We start from the raw sequence: 16,252 nt of genomic DNA on the forward strand, positions 1-16,252 counted from the left end.
AATTATTTTTGATAAAATATTAACAAATTTTTGTCTTGCTTGTGTATTTTAAGATATACTTACGGGTTATCCAATAGCAGTATTACGGGATTAAGTTCTTTCTTTGGTCTATAATAAGCCCTGAGAGGAACAATAAAATTATACAATCCATTTCCAGCTGTTTCAGCTGCAACTATAATTAGCTTATTTTTGAATCCATAGGCTTTTGCGTCCTCATAGTAGTTATGCTGGCAACTCTAGAGAAGAAAAATTATACACAGAAATACCATTTTTATACTCCACTAAAATTGGGTGAAAAAACTTAGGAGACAAAGAAATGTGCAATTAGTCCTTCCTAGTGATTCCTTTGTTTTCTAATCAATTTGAAAATAGTTACACTTTTCTATGCCTAATTCTCCAGCCTGAAGGTGTGCATGGACAAAACCAGTGACTTCCAGGTATGCAGCCTGATACGGGGCAATGAAAAGGCGGTGGTGTGTGTGTACACACATTCTGCTGCAAAGCGGAACTTGCCGCTAGAGGACATCTGGGTATCAATATTAAAGAATCATCACAATGTATACATATATCAAAGCATCATGTTAAATACCTCAGATATACATAATTTTTATTTGTCAATCATAATTCACGAAAGCTGTAAAAATAATCTACCTCTGACTTTCATTTCCAGAAATAGAGTAACATTATAATTTAGTAACCCTGCAACATTCCAAGAACTGAATACCAAAAGGTATTGAAAGGGATTTTTTCATTAAAAAACAAACAAAAAACCTGTAATTGTCTAAAAGTGTACCTGAGCTGGCAAGATAATGATGTAAATATTCAAAAGTAAAATACTAATACTAACAAGAACAAGAACAACATAATATCACATTACCAAAATGTGTTTCCTGAGGCTATTTTGCTACTTCCAAGGGAGCTACAATTTACTGGACTTGGCATTATTAAATCAAGATCCTTTTAAATAAAATTATCTGCCTGGAGAACTGCTTTAGCAATCTGGCTCTTTAACCTTTATATCTTTACGTATGTTTCTTTTTATTTGGGCTGGGATTAGTTGATTCTCTGTGGATTCATTATCAACTCTGGAATATTCTCTGCCTTCATTCCTGAATAAAAAATTGCAAAACATTTTTTGGGAACAAGGTACCTCGAGTCAGCAGAATCAATAAGCAAAAGAATTAGACTCACAAATATTACAGATTTCCTTGTTACTAGATTCAGAATAGAAAAATGAGCATGTTTACTATGTTTAAGGAAATAGAAGAGAACAAGAGGATATTGGAAATATTCAAGTAGATGTTTAAAAAATTACAAATACTCCAGTCTGGAATTAAAAGGCATCATAACTTAAAACAGACATTCAAAAAATGATTTAAATTGCACATTCTGTTCATCTGAAGGGATCAACTGCATGATTGAGTTGAAGTAATTATTCAGAATACAGGGAGAATAGAGAAAGTAGTATGGAAAAAAATTAAGATGTGTGAGAAGACAGTTTGATAATGTCTAATACACATTTAAACAGAATGTCTGAAAAAAAGATGAGAATCACTATTCATGTAAAGATTGATTAAGGCTTTTCTAGAATTAATGAAGCATGCAAATCACCAGGTTCTGGAAACCCAATGAATCCTAATCCAAATAAATAAAGATAAATGCAGGGTCATACACATTGTCATACTGCAGGACAATCAAGACAAGAAGAAGACCTTAAAAGCAGCCATAGAGAAAAGAGAACTGTACCTACAAGAAACACAAATTAGAACGATGGCTGACTTCTCACCAGCAGTGTGCAGGACAGAAGGCAGTGAAAAAAATCCTAACATGTTTAAAGGGGGAAAAAAAAACAACTCAGAACCTGGAATTGGATACCCAGCCAAACTAGTCTTTAGGAAGGAGGACAAAATAAGGACATATCTAGAAAACTGAAATGGAAAGAATTTATCACTATAGGATTTCATTAGCAGGATTTCTAAAGCTGTAATCATGAAAGTGGAAAGATCAATCCAGAAGGAAGAATTAAGGCATAAGAAAGAAGAGAGCACAGGAAATGATAAAGGAGAAGGACAGTAGGTCCCCACTGGAAGTACCATTGGAGAACTGTTAAGTATAAACAGGATCTGAGGCCACACAAATTTAGGTCATTTACAAAGAGATTATGGAAGGAGAAGGTGCCAGGTTGGGGCTGAGATTATTAAGTACTTCATTTTTATGAGCTCAAGTGAGGAAAAAGAACTACTTTAGTAAATTTAGAAGCAACATAATTAGCAAGAAAAAATAACACAAGGATATAACATGGAATTTATTTTTGATAAACCCTGTCCAGGAAGGAGCCTGCTGATGCTCATATAAAGCAGACTGGGCAACAAAATCCTTGCTCACAGACTCCATAGATGCAGCAGGGTTGGCTGCCTAACCCCACCCTCTAATCACAAAGTGGGCACTCATTTGCAGAGCAGACTACCACCTCCAAACAGACTCAGTTCAGTTCAGTTCAGTCGCTCAGTTGTGTCCGATGCTTTGTGGCCCCATGTACTGCAGCATGACACGCCTCCCTGTCCATCACCAACTCCCAGAGTTTACTCAAACTCATGTCCATTGAGCAGGTGATGCCATCCAACCATCTCATCTTCTGTAGACCCTTTCTCTTCCTGCCTTCACTCTTTCCCAGCATCCAGGTCTTTTCAAATGAGTCAGTTCTTCCCATCAGGCAGCCAAAGTAATGGAGTTTCAGCTTCAGCATTGGTCTTTCCAATGAATATTCAGGACTGATCTCCTTTAGGATGGCCTGGTAGGATCTCCTTGCTGTCCAAGGGACACTTAAGAGTCTTCTCCAACACCACAGTTCAAAAGCATCAATTCTTTGGATCTCAGCTTTCTTTATAGTCCGACTATCACATCCATAAATGATTACGGGAAAAACTATGGCTTTGACTAGATGGACCTTTGTTGGCAAAGTAATGTCTCTGCTTTTTAATATGCTATCTAGGTTGGTCATAACATTTCTTCCATGGAGCAAGTGTCTTTTAATATCATGGCTGCAGTCACCATCTGCAGTGATTTCGGAGCCCCCCAAAATAAAGTCTGCCATTGTTTCCACTGTTTTCCCATCTATCTGCCATGAGTGATGGGACTGGATGCCATGATCTTAGTTTTCTAAATGTTGAATTTTAAGCCAGATTTTTACTCTCCTCTTTCACTTTCATCAAGAAGCTCTTTAGTTCTTCTTCACTGTCACAAGGGTGGTGTCTTCTGCATATCTGAGGTTACTGATATTTCTCCTGGCAATCTTGATGCCAGCCTGTGCTTCAACCAGCCCAGCATTTCTCATGATGTACTCTGCATATAAGTTAAATAAGCAGGGTGACAATATACAGCCTTGATGTACTTTCCCTATTTGGAACCAGTCTGTTGTTCCATGTCCAGTTCTAACTGTTGCTTCCTGACCTGCATACAGATTTCTCAAGAGGCAGGTCAGGTGGTCTGGTATTCCCATCTGTTTAAGAATTTTCCACAGTTTGTTGTGATCCACATACTCAAAGCTTTTGGCATAGTCAATAAAGCGAAGTAGATATTTTTCTGGAAATCTTTTGCTTTATCTATGATCCAGTGGATGTTGGCAATTTGATCTCTGGTTCACGTGCCTTTTGTAAATCCCCTTGAACATCTGGAAGTTCACAGATTAAATACTATTGAAGCCTGGCATAGAGAATTTTGAGCATTACTTTGCTAGCATGTGAGATGAGTGCAAGTGTACGGTCATTTGAACATTCTTTGGCATTGCCTTTCTTTGGGATTGGAATGAAAACTGACCTTTTCCAGTCCTGTGGCCCTACTCAGTTTTCCATATTTGTTGGCATTTTGAGTGCAGCACTTTCACAGCATCATCTTTCAGGATTTGAAATCGCTCAACTGGAATTCCATCACCTCCACTAGCTTTGTTCGTAGTGATGCTTTCTAAGGCCCACTTGACTTCGCATTCCAGGATGTCTGGCTCTAGGTCAGTGATCACACCATCGTGATTATCTGGGTCATGAAGATCTTTTTTGTACAGTTCTTCTGTGTATTCTTGCCACCTCTTCTTAATATCTTCTGCTTCTGTTAGGTCCATACCATTTCTGTCCTTTATTGTGCCCATCTTTGCATGAAATTTTCCCTTGGTACCTCTAATTTTATTGAAGAGATCCCTAGTCTTTCCCATTCTATTATTTTCCTCTATTTCTTTGCATTGATCACTGAGGAAGGCTTTCTTATCTCTCCTTGCTATTCTTTGGAACTCTGATTTCAAATGGGTATATCTTCCTTTCCTCCTTTGCCTTTTGCTTCTCTTTTCACAGCTATTTGTAAGGCCTCCTCAGAAAACTATCTTGCCTTTTTGCAATTCTTTTTCTTAAGGATGTTCTTGATCACTGCCTCCTGTAAAATGTCACAAACCTCCATCCATAGTTCTTCAGGAAGTCTGTCTATTAGATTTAATCCCTTGAATCTATCTCTCTCTTCTACTGCATAATTGCAAAGAATTTGATTTAGGTCATACCTGAATGGTCTAGTGGTTTTCCCTACTTTCTTCAATTTAAGTCTGAATTTGCCAATAAGGAGTTATTTTCTGAGCCAGAGTCAGCTCCCAGTCTTGTTTTTGTTCAATGTATAGAGCATCTCCATCTTTGGCTGCAAAGAATATAATCAATCTGATTTTGGTATTGACCATCTGGTGATGTCCATGTGTAGAGTCTTCTCTTGTGTTGTTGGAAGAGGGTGTTTGCTATGACCAGTGCATTTTCTCGGCGAAACTCTATTAGTCTTTGCCCTGGTTCATTCTGTACTCCAAGGCCAAATTTGCCTGTTACTCCAGGTATTTCTTGACTTCCTAGTTTTGCATTCCCGTCCCCTATGATGAAAAGAGTATCTTTTTTGAGTGTTAGTTCTAGAAGTTCTTGTAGATCTTCATAGAACTGTTCAACATCAGCTTCTTCAGCATTACTGGTTGGGGCATAGATTACTGTGATATTGAATGGTTTGCCTTGGAAACGAACAGAGATTATTCTGTCATTTTGAGATTGCATCCAAGTACTGCATTTCAGACTCTTTTGTTAACTATTATGGCTACTCCATTCCTTCTAAGAAATGGCACCAACCAGACTGATGCCACCTAAAGAATGGATAATCCCAAATGTCATAGACTAATCAATAACAACCAGAAACTTTTCCTTCTTAGAGACAGATTATCATCTTTTGGCTTTGAAAGTCTCCATTTCTCCTTCAACAAGACTCATCTCTGAAAGCCTAGCTTTTTCTTGTATCCGGTTCCCTGATTGGTAGTTTAGTCAGTAAGTCATGTTCAACTCTTGGGACCCAATGGACTGTAGCCTGCTAGGCTCATCTGTCCATGGAATTCTCCAGGCAAGAATACTTGAGTTGGTTTCTTTCTCCAGGGGATCTTCTTGACCCAAGGATTGAACCCACCTCTCCTGTATTACAGGAGAATCCTCTAGGGAATGAGAGCCAGGGAAGCCCAAAAGGTCAACCTTACCCAAACAGTGACTTTGAACCCTGGACCCTCAGATTAAAAGTATGATGATCTACTGACTGAGCTCTCCTGGGCTCCCTGCTTGTGGTAAGCCACTCAGTCATGTCTAATTCTTAACGACCCCGTGATCTGCAGCCAGCCCAGACTCCTGTGTCCATGGGATTCTCCAAGCAAGAATATTGAAGTGGGTTACCATACCCTCTTCTGGGGATCTTCCCAACCCAGGGATGGAATCCGGGTCTCCTGCATTGCAGGAGGATTTGCTACTGTGTGACCCATCAAGGGAGCACTGAATGACTAAACAAACACAGAGAGATGGAAATTGAAATTTAATGATAAAGTTATCTCTCCAAATTGTAAAGCCTATAAGCATAGAGCTGGGATTTTTATACCAGGTAACTCTGAAATTTAGAATAAAAGAAGAAATTCCTGGTTAGAATTAGTTGTACGTTTTAATTTCTGGGAGGTGGGGAGTTGCAGAGTGTCCTTTTTATGTGCTTTCTTATTCGTTAGGAAAATAAATTCTTACACAGGTCATGTCCATCGGCCATGCTGTGAAAAAGATTAAAATGCCCGCTTTCTTACAATGTTTCTGTTTTGGATGATTTCTCCTGAACATCCAGGCAGGAACCAGAACCAGTATAGAATCTTCAGAGAAGGAGTCATTAAACAAGACACTTCCAGTCTAATTGATAATGAATCTTTGTGAATGACACATAGACTACCTAACTTGCATCACATCAAGCAATTCCACTTTGAGATTTGAGGCAAAAATGCCTAGTAAAATACATAGAGCATATTTGGCCAAAGTGATCTGGGGAGGACTCTGGTTTGTGGCCCTGGTACCTTTGTTTTCCTTTTAAAAACATGACTGACCAACTCCTCAAATACATCAGTGGAGGGTAAAGCACTGGGTAATCATTGCTGCTGCTGCTAAGTCGCTTCAGTCGTGTCCGACTCTGTGCGACCCCATAGACTCAGCCCACCAGGCTCCCCTGTCCCTGGGACTCTCCAGACAAGAACACTGGAGTGGGTTGCCATTTTCTTCTCCAATGCATGAAAGTGAAAAGTGGAAGTGAAGTCGCTCAGTCGTTTCCGACTCTTAGTGACCCCATGGACTGCAGCCTACCAGGCTCCTCTGTCCATGGGATTTTCCAGGCAAGAGTACTGGAGTGGGGTGCCATTGCTTTCTCTGGGGGTAATCATTAGTGCAGTTAAAAAAAAGTAAAATTCACCACCTTATGTATAACATTTACATTTGAAAGATAATACTCTATGAACATATTTCAGTCAAAAAATTGTACAAAATTATATAAATGCATGCAACTACACAATGCCATCATTTTAGTTTTACAGAAAATAACAGCCTGAAGTGCTTACCTTGTCTAGTCTTAAGCAGCAAAATGGTACTTTTTCATGAAGGAGATGACAAAAAGTGGGTGAACTTCCTATGTATGGAGAGTAAGGTGGGTAGCCTTTAGCATATCTGTAAAACAATATGAAATACCTAATTACCTTTAATAATGCAGGCAAAGTCTGACAAATCAGTTGTCGTCAATTCCTCACTTTGATAAAGTTAGATGCAGTAACGTTTTGTGCTGCAGTTATATTCTGATAAAGAAACAATTTGGAACAAGGGCCATGGACCAAAGTTGACATGGTTTTGTGAACTAGTTTTCATATGTTTAAAAGGCTGAAAAAAGTCAAAAGAAGAGTACTATTTCATCTCATATGAAAATTAAATGAAATTTAAATTTCAGTGTCCACAACTGAAATTCTGTCAGAATACGGCCATGCTCACAAATCTCTTCAGAAACAGAGGTGAGTAGTTGAAGCAAAGACCATAAATTCTAAAATATTAACTAACTGATCCTTTCCAATCTTCAGTTTAAAAGATTTAGATATATTTTAGAAAATAGCAATGTTTTTTATAAAACATATTTAAAGCAAAATTCATTATTATGATTCACTCTATCAATATTCATGAGTCATGAATTTTTTTTTTTAGAAAAAAAAAGTAAATGGTTGCGTGAACTATTCCATAAGACCCACACCAAAACCAGAGTTATTGGTGAAATAATGTTTAAATATTATCAAAGATAATTGGTTTGTTTATTGACTTTACAAGATAGTCACCTGCACATTATGCTATAAGATTTTCAAAGTGAAGCTATCAAAGTAACAGTATAAATGAAAATTAAGAGACAAAATTCATGGACTTCATCAGATGGTCAACAACGAAATCAGACTGATTATATTCTTTGCAGCCAAAGATGGAGAAGCTCTGTACAGTCAGCAAAAACAAGACCGGGAGCTGACTGTGGCTCAGATCGTGAACTCCTTATTGCCAAATTCAGACTTAAAATGAAGAAAATAGGGAAAACCACTAGACCATTCAGGTATGACCTAAATCAAATCCCTTATGATTATACAGTGGAAGTGAGAAGTAGATTTAAGTGCCTGATGAACTATGGAATGAGGTTCATGACATTGTACAGGAGACAGGGATCAAGACCATCCCCATGGAAAATAAGTGCAGAAAAGCAAAATGGCTGTTTAGGGAGGCCTTACAAATAGCTGTGAAACGAAGAGCAGCAAAAAGCAAAGGAGAAAAGGAAAGATATAAGCAATTGAATGCAGAGTTTCAAAGAATAGCAAGGAGAGATAAGAAAGCCTTCCTCAGCCATCAGTGCAAAGAAATAGAGGATAACAATAGAATGGGAAAGACTAGAGATCTCTTCAAGAAAATTAGAGATACCAAGGGAACATTTCATGCAAAGATGGGCTCGATAAAGGACAGAAATGGTATGGACCTAACAGAAGCAGAAGATATTAAGAAGAGGTGGCAAGAATACACAGAAGAACTGTACAAAAAAGATCTTCATGACCCAGATAATCACGATGGTGTGATCACTGACCTAGAGCCAGACATCCTGGAATGGGGAGTCAAGTGGGCCTTAGAAAGCATCACTACGAACAAAGCTAGTGGAGATGATGGAATTCCAGTTGAGCTCTTTCAAATCCTGAAAAATGATGCTGTGAAAGTGCCGCACTCAATATGCCAGCAAATCTGGAAAACTGAGCAGTGGAAACTGGAATAGGTCAGTTTCCATTCCAATCCCATAGAAAGGCAATGCCAAAGAATGCTCAAATGACCACACAATTGCACTCATCTCACACGCTAGTAAAGTAATGCACAAAATTCTCCAAGCCAGGCTTCAGCAATACGTGAACTGTGAACTTCTAGATGTTCAAGCTGGCTTTAGAAAAGGCAGAGGAACTAGGGACCAAATTGCCAACATCCACTGGATCATCGAAGAAGCAAGAGAGTTCCAGAAAACATCTATATGCCAAAGCTTTTGAGTGTGTGGATCACAATAAACTGTGGAAAATTCTGAAAGAGATGGGAATACCAGACCACCTGACCTGCCTCTTGAGAAACCTAAATGCAGGTCAGGAAGCAACAGTTAGAACTGGACATGGAAGAACAGACTGGTTCCAAACAGGAAAAGGAGTTTGTCAAGGCTGTATATTGTTACCCTGCTTATTTAACTTATATGCAGAGTACATCATGAGAAATGCCGGGCTGAATGAAGCACAAGCTGGAATCAAGATTGCTGGGAGAAATATCAATAACCTCAGATATGCAGATGACATCACCCTTATGGCAGAAAATGAAGAGGATATAAAGAGCCTCAATGAAAGTGAAAGAGGAGAGTGAAAAAGTTGGCATAAAACTCAACATTCAGAAAACTAAGATCATGGCATCCGGTCCCATCACTTCATGGGATTATTTTGGGCTCCAAAATCACTGCAGATGGAGATTGCAGCCATGAAATTAAAAGATGCTTACTCCTTGAAAGGAAAGTTATGACCAACCTAGATAGTATATTAAAAAGCAGAGATATTACTTCGCCAACAAAAGTCCGTCTGGTCAGGGCTATGGTTTTTCCACTGGTCATGTATGGATGTGAGAGTTGGACTGTGAAGAAAGCTGAGCGCTGAAGAATTGATACTTTTGAGCTGTGGTGTGGAGAAGACTCTTGAGATTTCTTTGGACTGCAAGGAGATTCAACCAGTCCATTTTAAAGGAGATCAGTCCTGGGTGTTCATTGGAAGGATTGATGCTAAAACTGAAACTCCAATACTTTGGCCACTTCATGAGAAGAGTTGACTCATTGGAAAAGACTCTGATGCTGGGAGGGATTGGTGGCAGGAAGAGAAGGGGATGACAGAGGATGAGATGGCTGGATGGCATCACCGACTCGATGGACATGAGTTTGAGTAAACTCTGGGAGTTGGTGATGAACAGGGAGGCCTGATGTGCTGCGATTCATGGGGTTGCAAAGAGCCGGACACGAATGAATAACTGAACTGAACTGAAGAGACAAAAGAAAATTTAGTGGAGGAAAAGTTCTTTTATCCAATGTGAAAGCTCTTTTTTGATTAAGAAAATGTATCTTTCAAACCATGAAATTTCAAACCTAGTTAGAACTGTTTTTCAGACATCATTAGCTAAGACAGTAAAATGGAGAATATTTTGCAAATTTAGAAGTTGACAGTCTCCTCTATTACTTCAATGTCTTTTCCATTTTTCTAGAAATAAAAAATATTCAACCTCTCAATTTTTCTGAAGTACATGTAAAGAAAGAATTTCTATCACAGCACCATTTCTAGAAATATACTGGTGGTCAAACTGTTCCTTCTTCTTGTCAAATATTTCATAAATCTATTTGAGTGTTATTAATTTCTTGGAGAGTGAAATTGTCCTCTGTGGATATGTCTAAGTTTCTTGTAATAAATATTTGAAAGTGTGAAAGATTAATAGGAGTTTTCTACATTCCAATTATATTTCAGTATATTTTAGTTCAGTTCAACATTGACTGAACTTCTATTATATGAAAAATATTAGAAGTGCCTGAGTGATGTTACCATTACCACTAGGACTAGTACTACACCTAATAGTAATTGATACTCACTGAACGCTTACTCTGCACAAACAATTGTTCTAAGTACATTTCTCTATTATCTCAATTAATCTTCATATGAACCCTATTTACAGATAAAGCATTGTAGGTTAGATGATTTTAAACAAAGCCACTTGTACCCAACCAGTATAAAGTGAAACTGCCAAGGGACACAAATTCCTTTGGACTCCACTGTCAAGGCAGTTGAACACTGTGCTTTCCTTAAGAAATACCAACATAATACATGAAATAGACAAGTAAACAAACTTTACTATAGGCTAAAATGTGATCAATAGCTTAAATATTGATACTATTTATTATGGAATCTTAGTTAAATGAACTGTAGTTCATTTATTCATTCATTCAAAACATTATTGATGTATATTAAATAAAAAAGATTGCTGAATGCTGAGACAAACAAGAGCTTAATGGAAGAAGCTGCATTACATGTACTAAATAATTGATTGAACTTCAATATGGAAGTAGAAAAACAAACTAAAGGTAGAAGGCACATTATAATTTAATAAAAGCATTATTACTTATTTTTAATAAAAATGAAAAATACAAACTGTATCCTTAAAGAAAAAAAGTAAAATGTAATATAGATTTATCATGGAAATACTGATATACATTTTTTTTTCTTTAAGGATAAAGGCGAACATAGAGAAAAATGAAGCTGTAAATAGCCGTTTAAGCCAGAAATTCAAGGGTTTAGAATACTTTATCATCAAGAGAGATACCGGCTAATAAGAAGAGTGTTTTGACAGAACTATGTAGGACTGATTCTGGGATGTCCAGAAGGGAAGGACATTAGTTTTTCACGGCAAGCACAAGTCCCAGTAAACCTTACAAACATACTCCAAGTTCGAGGACATTTCTTCATCTGGTGTAGTTTCATCTTCTGATTGATCACTTAGAAGATCACATGTTTGAATTGATGACGTGTCTGCAACCTCTAAAACGGGAGCAATGCTGGGTCTTCTGACTTCTTTACTTCCTTCTGTAGGAAGAGACAGGGTAGGGCCACTTGCTGATCTGCAGCTTGTGTCTTGCAAGTCTATGGCCACAGTACCTGGAACAATGAGAAATGAAAATCCATCAAAGTGTTTGCCACCTATAGGACTAGCAATCATTTAATGATTAAAGTGAGATGAAACACAGTCAGTATAACCAGGAAATATACTACGCACTGTTTACCCTTTAATCTCAAAAATGATTTACTTATTTTTAGTTTGAGCATTTTTACCCACAGGGATAAAAAATTCTGTATTTGTGCAAAAGTGTATTTGCTACAATTAGGTCTATAGCATGAAAAAAGATTTGTGAAATCATGAAATACTTAGACATTTAAATTTTAAAAATTGCTTAAATTTATATTTATTTTAAATTAATGAAAACTTTTGGTCCATTTCACTTTTATCGATCTCTCATCATATCTTTTCTCCTTATATTGTTGAGTTATCTTTTTTTTTACTGATTTATAACTACTTTTTAATATTTGAATAATTAATGTTTATATTTATTAAGCCCTCCTCTGTGGCAAGCACAATTCTAGGCACTCAAGATATTCAAGGAATAAGAGAGACAATGTTCCTATGCATATGGATTTGTCTTTAAGATAATCAAATGGACAAAGAAATGGAAAAACTAATTCTCAATAATGCTAAATACCATGCAGAAAATAAAACAGAATTATGTTATGTGATGTAGTATAGTGGGGACAGGGAGCAGGGGAAAGGATGAACTTTTCACCCAGTGATGAGAAGCTATACTCCGAAATCATTACATTTGATTTTTTGACATAAAAAGAAAATCATGAGTACACAAGTCATGGAAATGCCTTGAGGCAGTAAGAACAGAGAATTTAAATAGCTTAAGGCTTTGACTCCTTGGAATACTCAAGGAACAGTAAATGGAAGAAACAAATTCCTCTGAGATATTTAAGTAACATTTAAAAATTAGTATAAACACCAATTTATGGAAAGTGACTGTCTCTCCCTTTCTGGAGAAAAAAAAATCAATCTAATGGATGACTGCCACCATATTTCACAATCACTGACTTCATTAATGTATTTATGGATAGCTGGCCATCCTTCTGAAAGCCCTGAGTCTCCATTTTGTATTATTTTTTGAAGCAACTATTAAAACACTCTCCATTTCCTTGAAACTTCTATCTGATCTTACAACCTTCTTCACTGTAAGAGCCTGAGATTTCAAAGGGAGAAAAAAACCTCAGGGGTTTTAGCATCTCTTTCTTTGTTGCATGGACAAAGAAGTCAGCAACTGAATTCTAAAAACCTCTGAGAAATACCTTGATGCTGGGAAAGACTGAGAGCAGGAGGAGAAGGGGGTGACAGAGGACAAGATGGCTGAATGGCATCACCGACTGGATGGACATGAGTTTGAGCAAGCTCCGGGAGTTGGTGATGGACAGGGAAGCCTGGTGTGCTGCAGTCATGGGGTTGCAAAGATCAGACATGACTGAACAACAACAACACAAGAAGGGATTAAAATAGGCAATGTTTCTGAATGTGAGAGTTGATAGAACCAAGATGGGGGAGACCATCTGAGTTCTCTATCTGGGTATTTCTCAATATTGAAATAAATGTGGTACTCAAGTTTCAGAAGCTAGGACCTCTGAAAATACTGTTCATGATACTCAGATTAGAGGGAGCCTGGTGTGTCTGCTGTTAATGGGGAAGACTCCTTTGAGGGGCATGACACAATGTGTCTAGAATGACTGTGCTTGAGAAAACAATATGATGACCACCATTTCTGAGCAAAGGTAAAAGTGGCTGGCATCAGAAACTATACACTCCAGTAACTTTTTAGCACCACAAACAAGGATTAATTTATAGTTCAATCCATCTTGGGAGGGAGATGAGGATCCTAGAGAAAATGAGATTAACTTTTCCATTAATCAGGTGAGTGGATCTGATTAAACATTAAATTTTATAAATTTGATTCATCAAAATAAAACCATATATGATCTGCATCCTAATATTATAAATTAAAATCCACATTTATGACATTTATCCTCTGCAGAGGACCACATTGTATAATTTAGAGGGAAAAGTGATCTTTTGAAGTAAGATTATTTTTATCTTTTGAAAGAAAGTTATCTTTCTATTGAAGAAATCCTTCAATTCCCTATGTTCAACCAAGCAAACAAGAAGGCTTCAACAAACTTTTCACCTTTTATTTCTGTTTGGAAGGAAAGAGACACATCCATATTTATGTAAAACTCAACCCTACTCTTGTTTTGAGAGTTAAATCCCCATCTACTTCCCAAGGAGCCATGTTCTCTGAATTTCACCTCCTCCCAAATATGTTTGTCTCCACATCACTTCCAACTACCTCCTATCATCTTCCTGCTCAACACAGGAAACTTGGTTACTTCCTGATAATTCTGCCCACACTGATATTTGGCACCAAGCTGAGTATGGGGGTATGTGATCATGAGAAAGTCAAAATTTAGCAGGGAAGACACAGTTTTAAAAGTTACAATTACAGAAACAACTTCTTCTTTGAACCTTTCCTTCCCCTAACAAAACCTGGCTCTTCTCTGATATCTCTCCTTGTAATTCTGAAGGTTGCAACACCAAAAGAGTGCCTGTGTTTTCCTAGTGGGGAAATACCCTCAGAGTTCTCACTGCTTCTTTCAGAGCATTTTCCCTCCACCCCTTATGATATCCCAGCTCTGTATCATTCATCTTCAGAGTCCATACCCACTGTCTTTCACTGTTTTCCTTGTACACCAACCCTGTGTTGACTTAACTAGCTTTATTTTGTTTTTAACAGAAGTAACTTGACTTACAATCTTATATTAGTTTCAGGTGTACAACACAGTGATTCAATGTTTTTATAGATTATACCCCATATAAGTTATTATAAAGTATTGATGATATTCCTTGTGCTATACATTATATCCTTGTGTCTGGTAGTCTGTACCTCTTAATTCCTTTCACCTATTTTGCCACTCTCCCCACTGCTAACCACTACTTTCTTCTCTGTGAGTCTGTTTTGTTGTCAGTTCAGTTCCGGAGAAGGCAATGTCACCCCACTCCAGTACTCTTGCCTGGAAAATCCCATGGATGGAGGACCTGGTAGGCTGTAGTCCATGGGGTCACTAAGAGTTGGACACGACTGAGTGACTTCCCTTTTAACTTTTCATTTCATGCATTGGAGAAGGAAATGGCAACCCACTCCAGTGTTCTTGCCTGGAGAATCCGAGGGACTGGGGAGCCTGGTGGGCTTCCGTCAATGGGGTCGCACAGAGTCGGACATGACTGAAGCGACTTAGCAGCAGCAGCAGTTCAGTTCAGTCACTAAGCTGTGTCCGACTCTTTGTGACCCCATGGACCGCAGCACCCCAGGCCTCCCTGTCCATCACCAACTCCTGGAGTTTACCCAAACTCATGTCCATTGAGTCAGTGATGCCATCTGACCGTCTCATTCTCTGTCGTCCCCGTCTCCTCCTGCCCTCAATCTTTCCCAGCATCAGGGTCTTTTCAATGAGTCAGTTCTTCACATGAGGTGGCCAAAGTATTGGAGTTTCAGCTTCAACCTCAGTCCTTCCAATGAACACCCAGGACTGATCTCCTTTAGGACTGGTTGGATCTCCTTGCTGTGCAAGGGACTCTCAAGAGTCTTCTCCAACACCACAGTTCAAAAGCATCAATTCTTCAGCGCTCAGCTTTCTTTGTAGTCCAACTCTCACATCCATACATGAACACTGGAAAAACCATAGCCTTGACTAGAAGGACCTTTGTTGGCAAAGGAATGTCTCTGCTTTTTCATATACTGTTTTGTTATACGTTCTATTTATTTATTTAACTTTTTTTTTCTATATTGGAGTGCAGTTGACTAACAATGTTGTGTCAGTTTCAAGTGGACAGCAGGTGATTCAGTTATTGCCCTTTTGAATTCTTTTCCTGTTTAGACCATTAACTATGGAACAGAGTTACCTGCACCAAAAAGTAGGCTATCCATTTTAAATATGGCAGTGTGTACATGTCAATCCCAAACTCCCTATCTTTCCCCAGCCCTGCCCTCTCCCTAGTAACTATGGTTAGTTCTCTAAGTCTCTGTGAGTCTGTTTCTGTTTTATAAACAAAGTCATTTGTATCATATTTTTTTAGATTCCACATATGAGCTATATCATACAATATTTCTCTTTTGTCTGGCTGACTTTACTCAATATGACAATTTTTAGATTCATGTTGCTGCAAATGGCATTATTTCACTATTTTTCATGGCTGAGTAATATTCCATTGTATATATGTGCCACATCTTTATCTCTTCTTCCATTCATGGCCACTTAGGTTGCTTCTACTTCTTGACTATGATAAATAGTGCTGTAACATCAATGTGCATGTGTCTTGTCAAATTATGTTTTTCTCCAGATATACGCCCAGGAGTGGGGTTGCTGGACCTAGTTTTAGTTTCTTAAGAAAACTCCATACTGTTTTCTATAGTGGCTGTACCAATTTACATTCCCACCAACAGTGTAGGATGGGTCCCTTCTCACTATACTCATTTATTGTTTGTGGGTTTTTTTGATGATAGACATTTTGATTGGCGTTAGGTAATATCTCATTTTAGTTTTGATTTGTATTTCTCTAAAATTTACTGATGTTGAACATCTTTTCATGTGGCTTTTGGCCATCTGTAGGTCTTCTTTGGAGAAATGTTTAGGTCTTCCACCCATTTTGGATAGGGTGGTTTGTTTCCATAACATTAAACTGTATGAGCT

The 16,252-nt window shown here is 38.0% G+C and overlaps 1 protein-coding gene across 3 annotated transcripts in view; it reads right to left on the reverse strand.

Annotated features, from left to right (window-relative positions):
• The window catches only part of KCNT2 (potassium channel, subfamily T, member 2), a 432,444-nt gene that overhangs the window by 97,409 nt on the left and 318,783 nt on the right, over nucleotides 1-16,252 (reverse strand). For all 3 annotated transcript variants that reach the window (XM_010848761.1, XM_010848762.1, XM_010848763.1), the window contains exons 17-19: nucleotides 11,356-11,569; nucleotides 6,911-7,016; nucleotides 64-236 (exon numbers count right to left, since the gene is read on the reverse strand). In XM_010848761.1, coding sequence (XP_010847063.1) covers nucleotides 64-236; nucleotides 6,911-7,016; nucleotides 11,356-11,569 — 493 coding nt within the window. The remainder of the gene's footprint in view (nucleotides 1-63; nucleotides 237-6,910; nucleotides 7,017-11,355; nucleotides 11,570-16,252) is intronic.

The sequence above is a fragment of the Bison bison genome, unplaced genomic scaffold, assembly GCF_000754665.1.
Source record: "Bison bison bison isolate TAMUID 2011002044 unplaced genomic scaffold, Bison_UMD1.0 scf7180017864272, whole genome shotgun sequence".
NCBI classification, from domain to species: domain Eukaryota; kingdom Metazoa; phylum Chordata; class Mammalia; order Artiodactyla; family Bovidae; genus Bison; species Bison bison.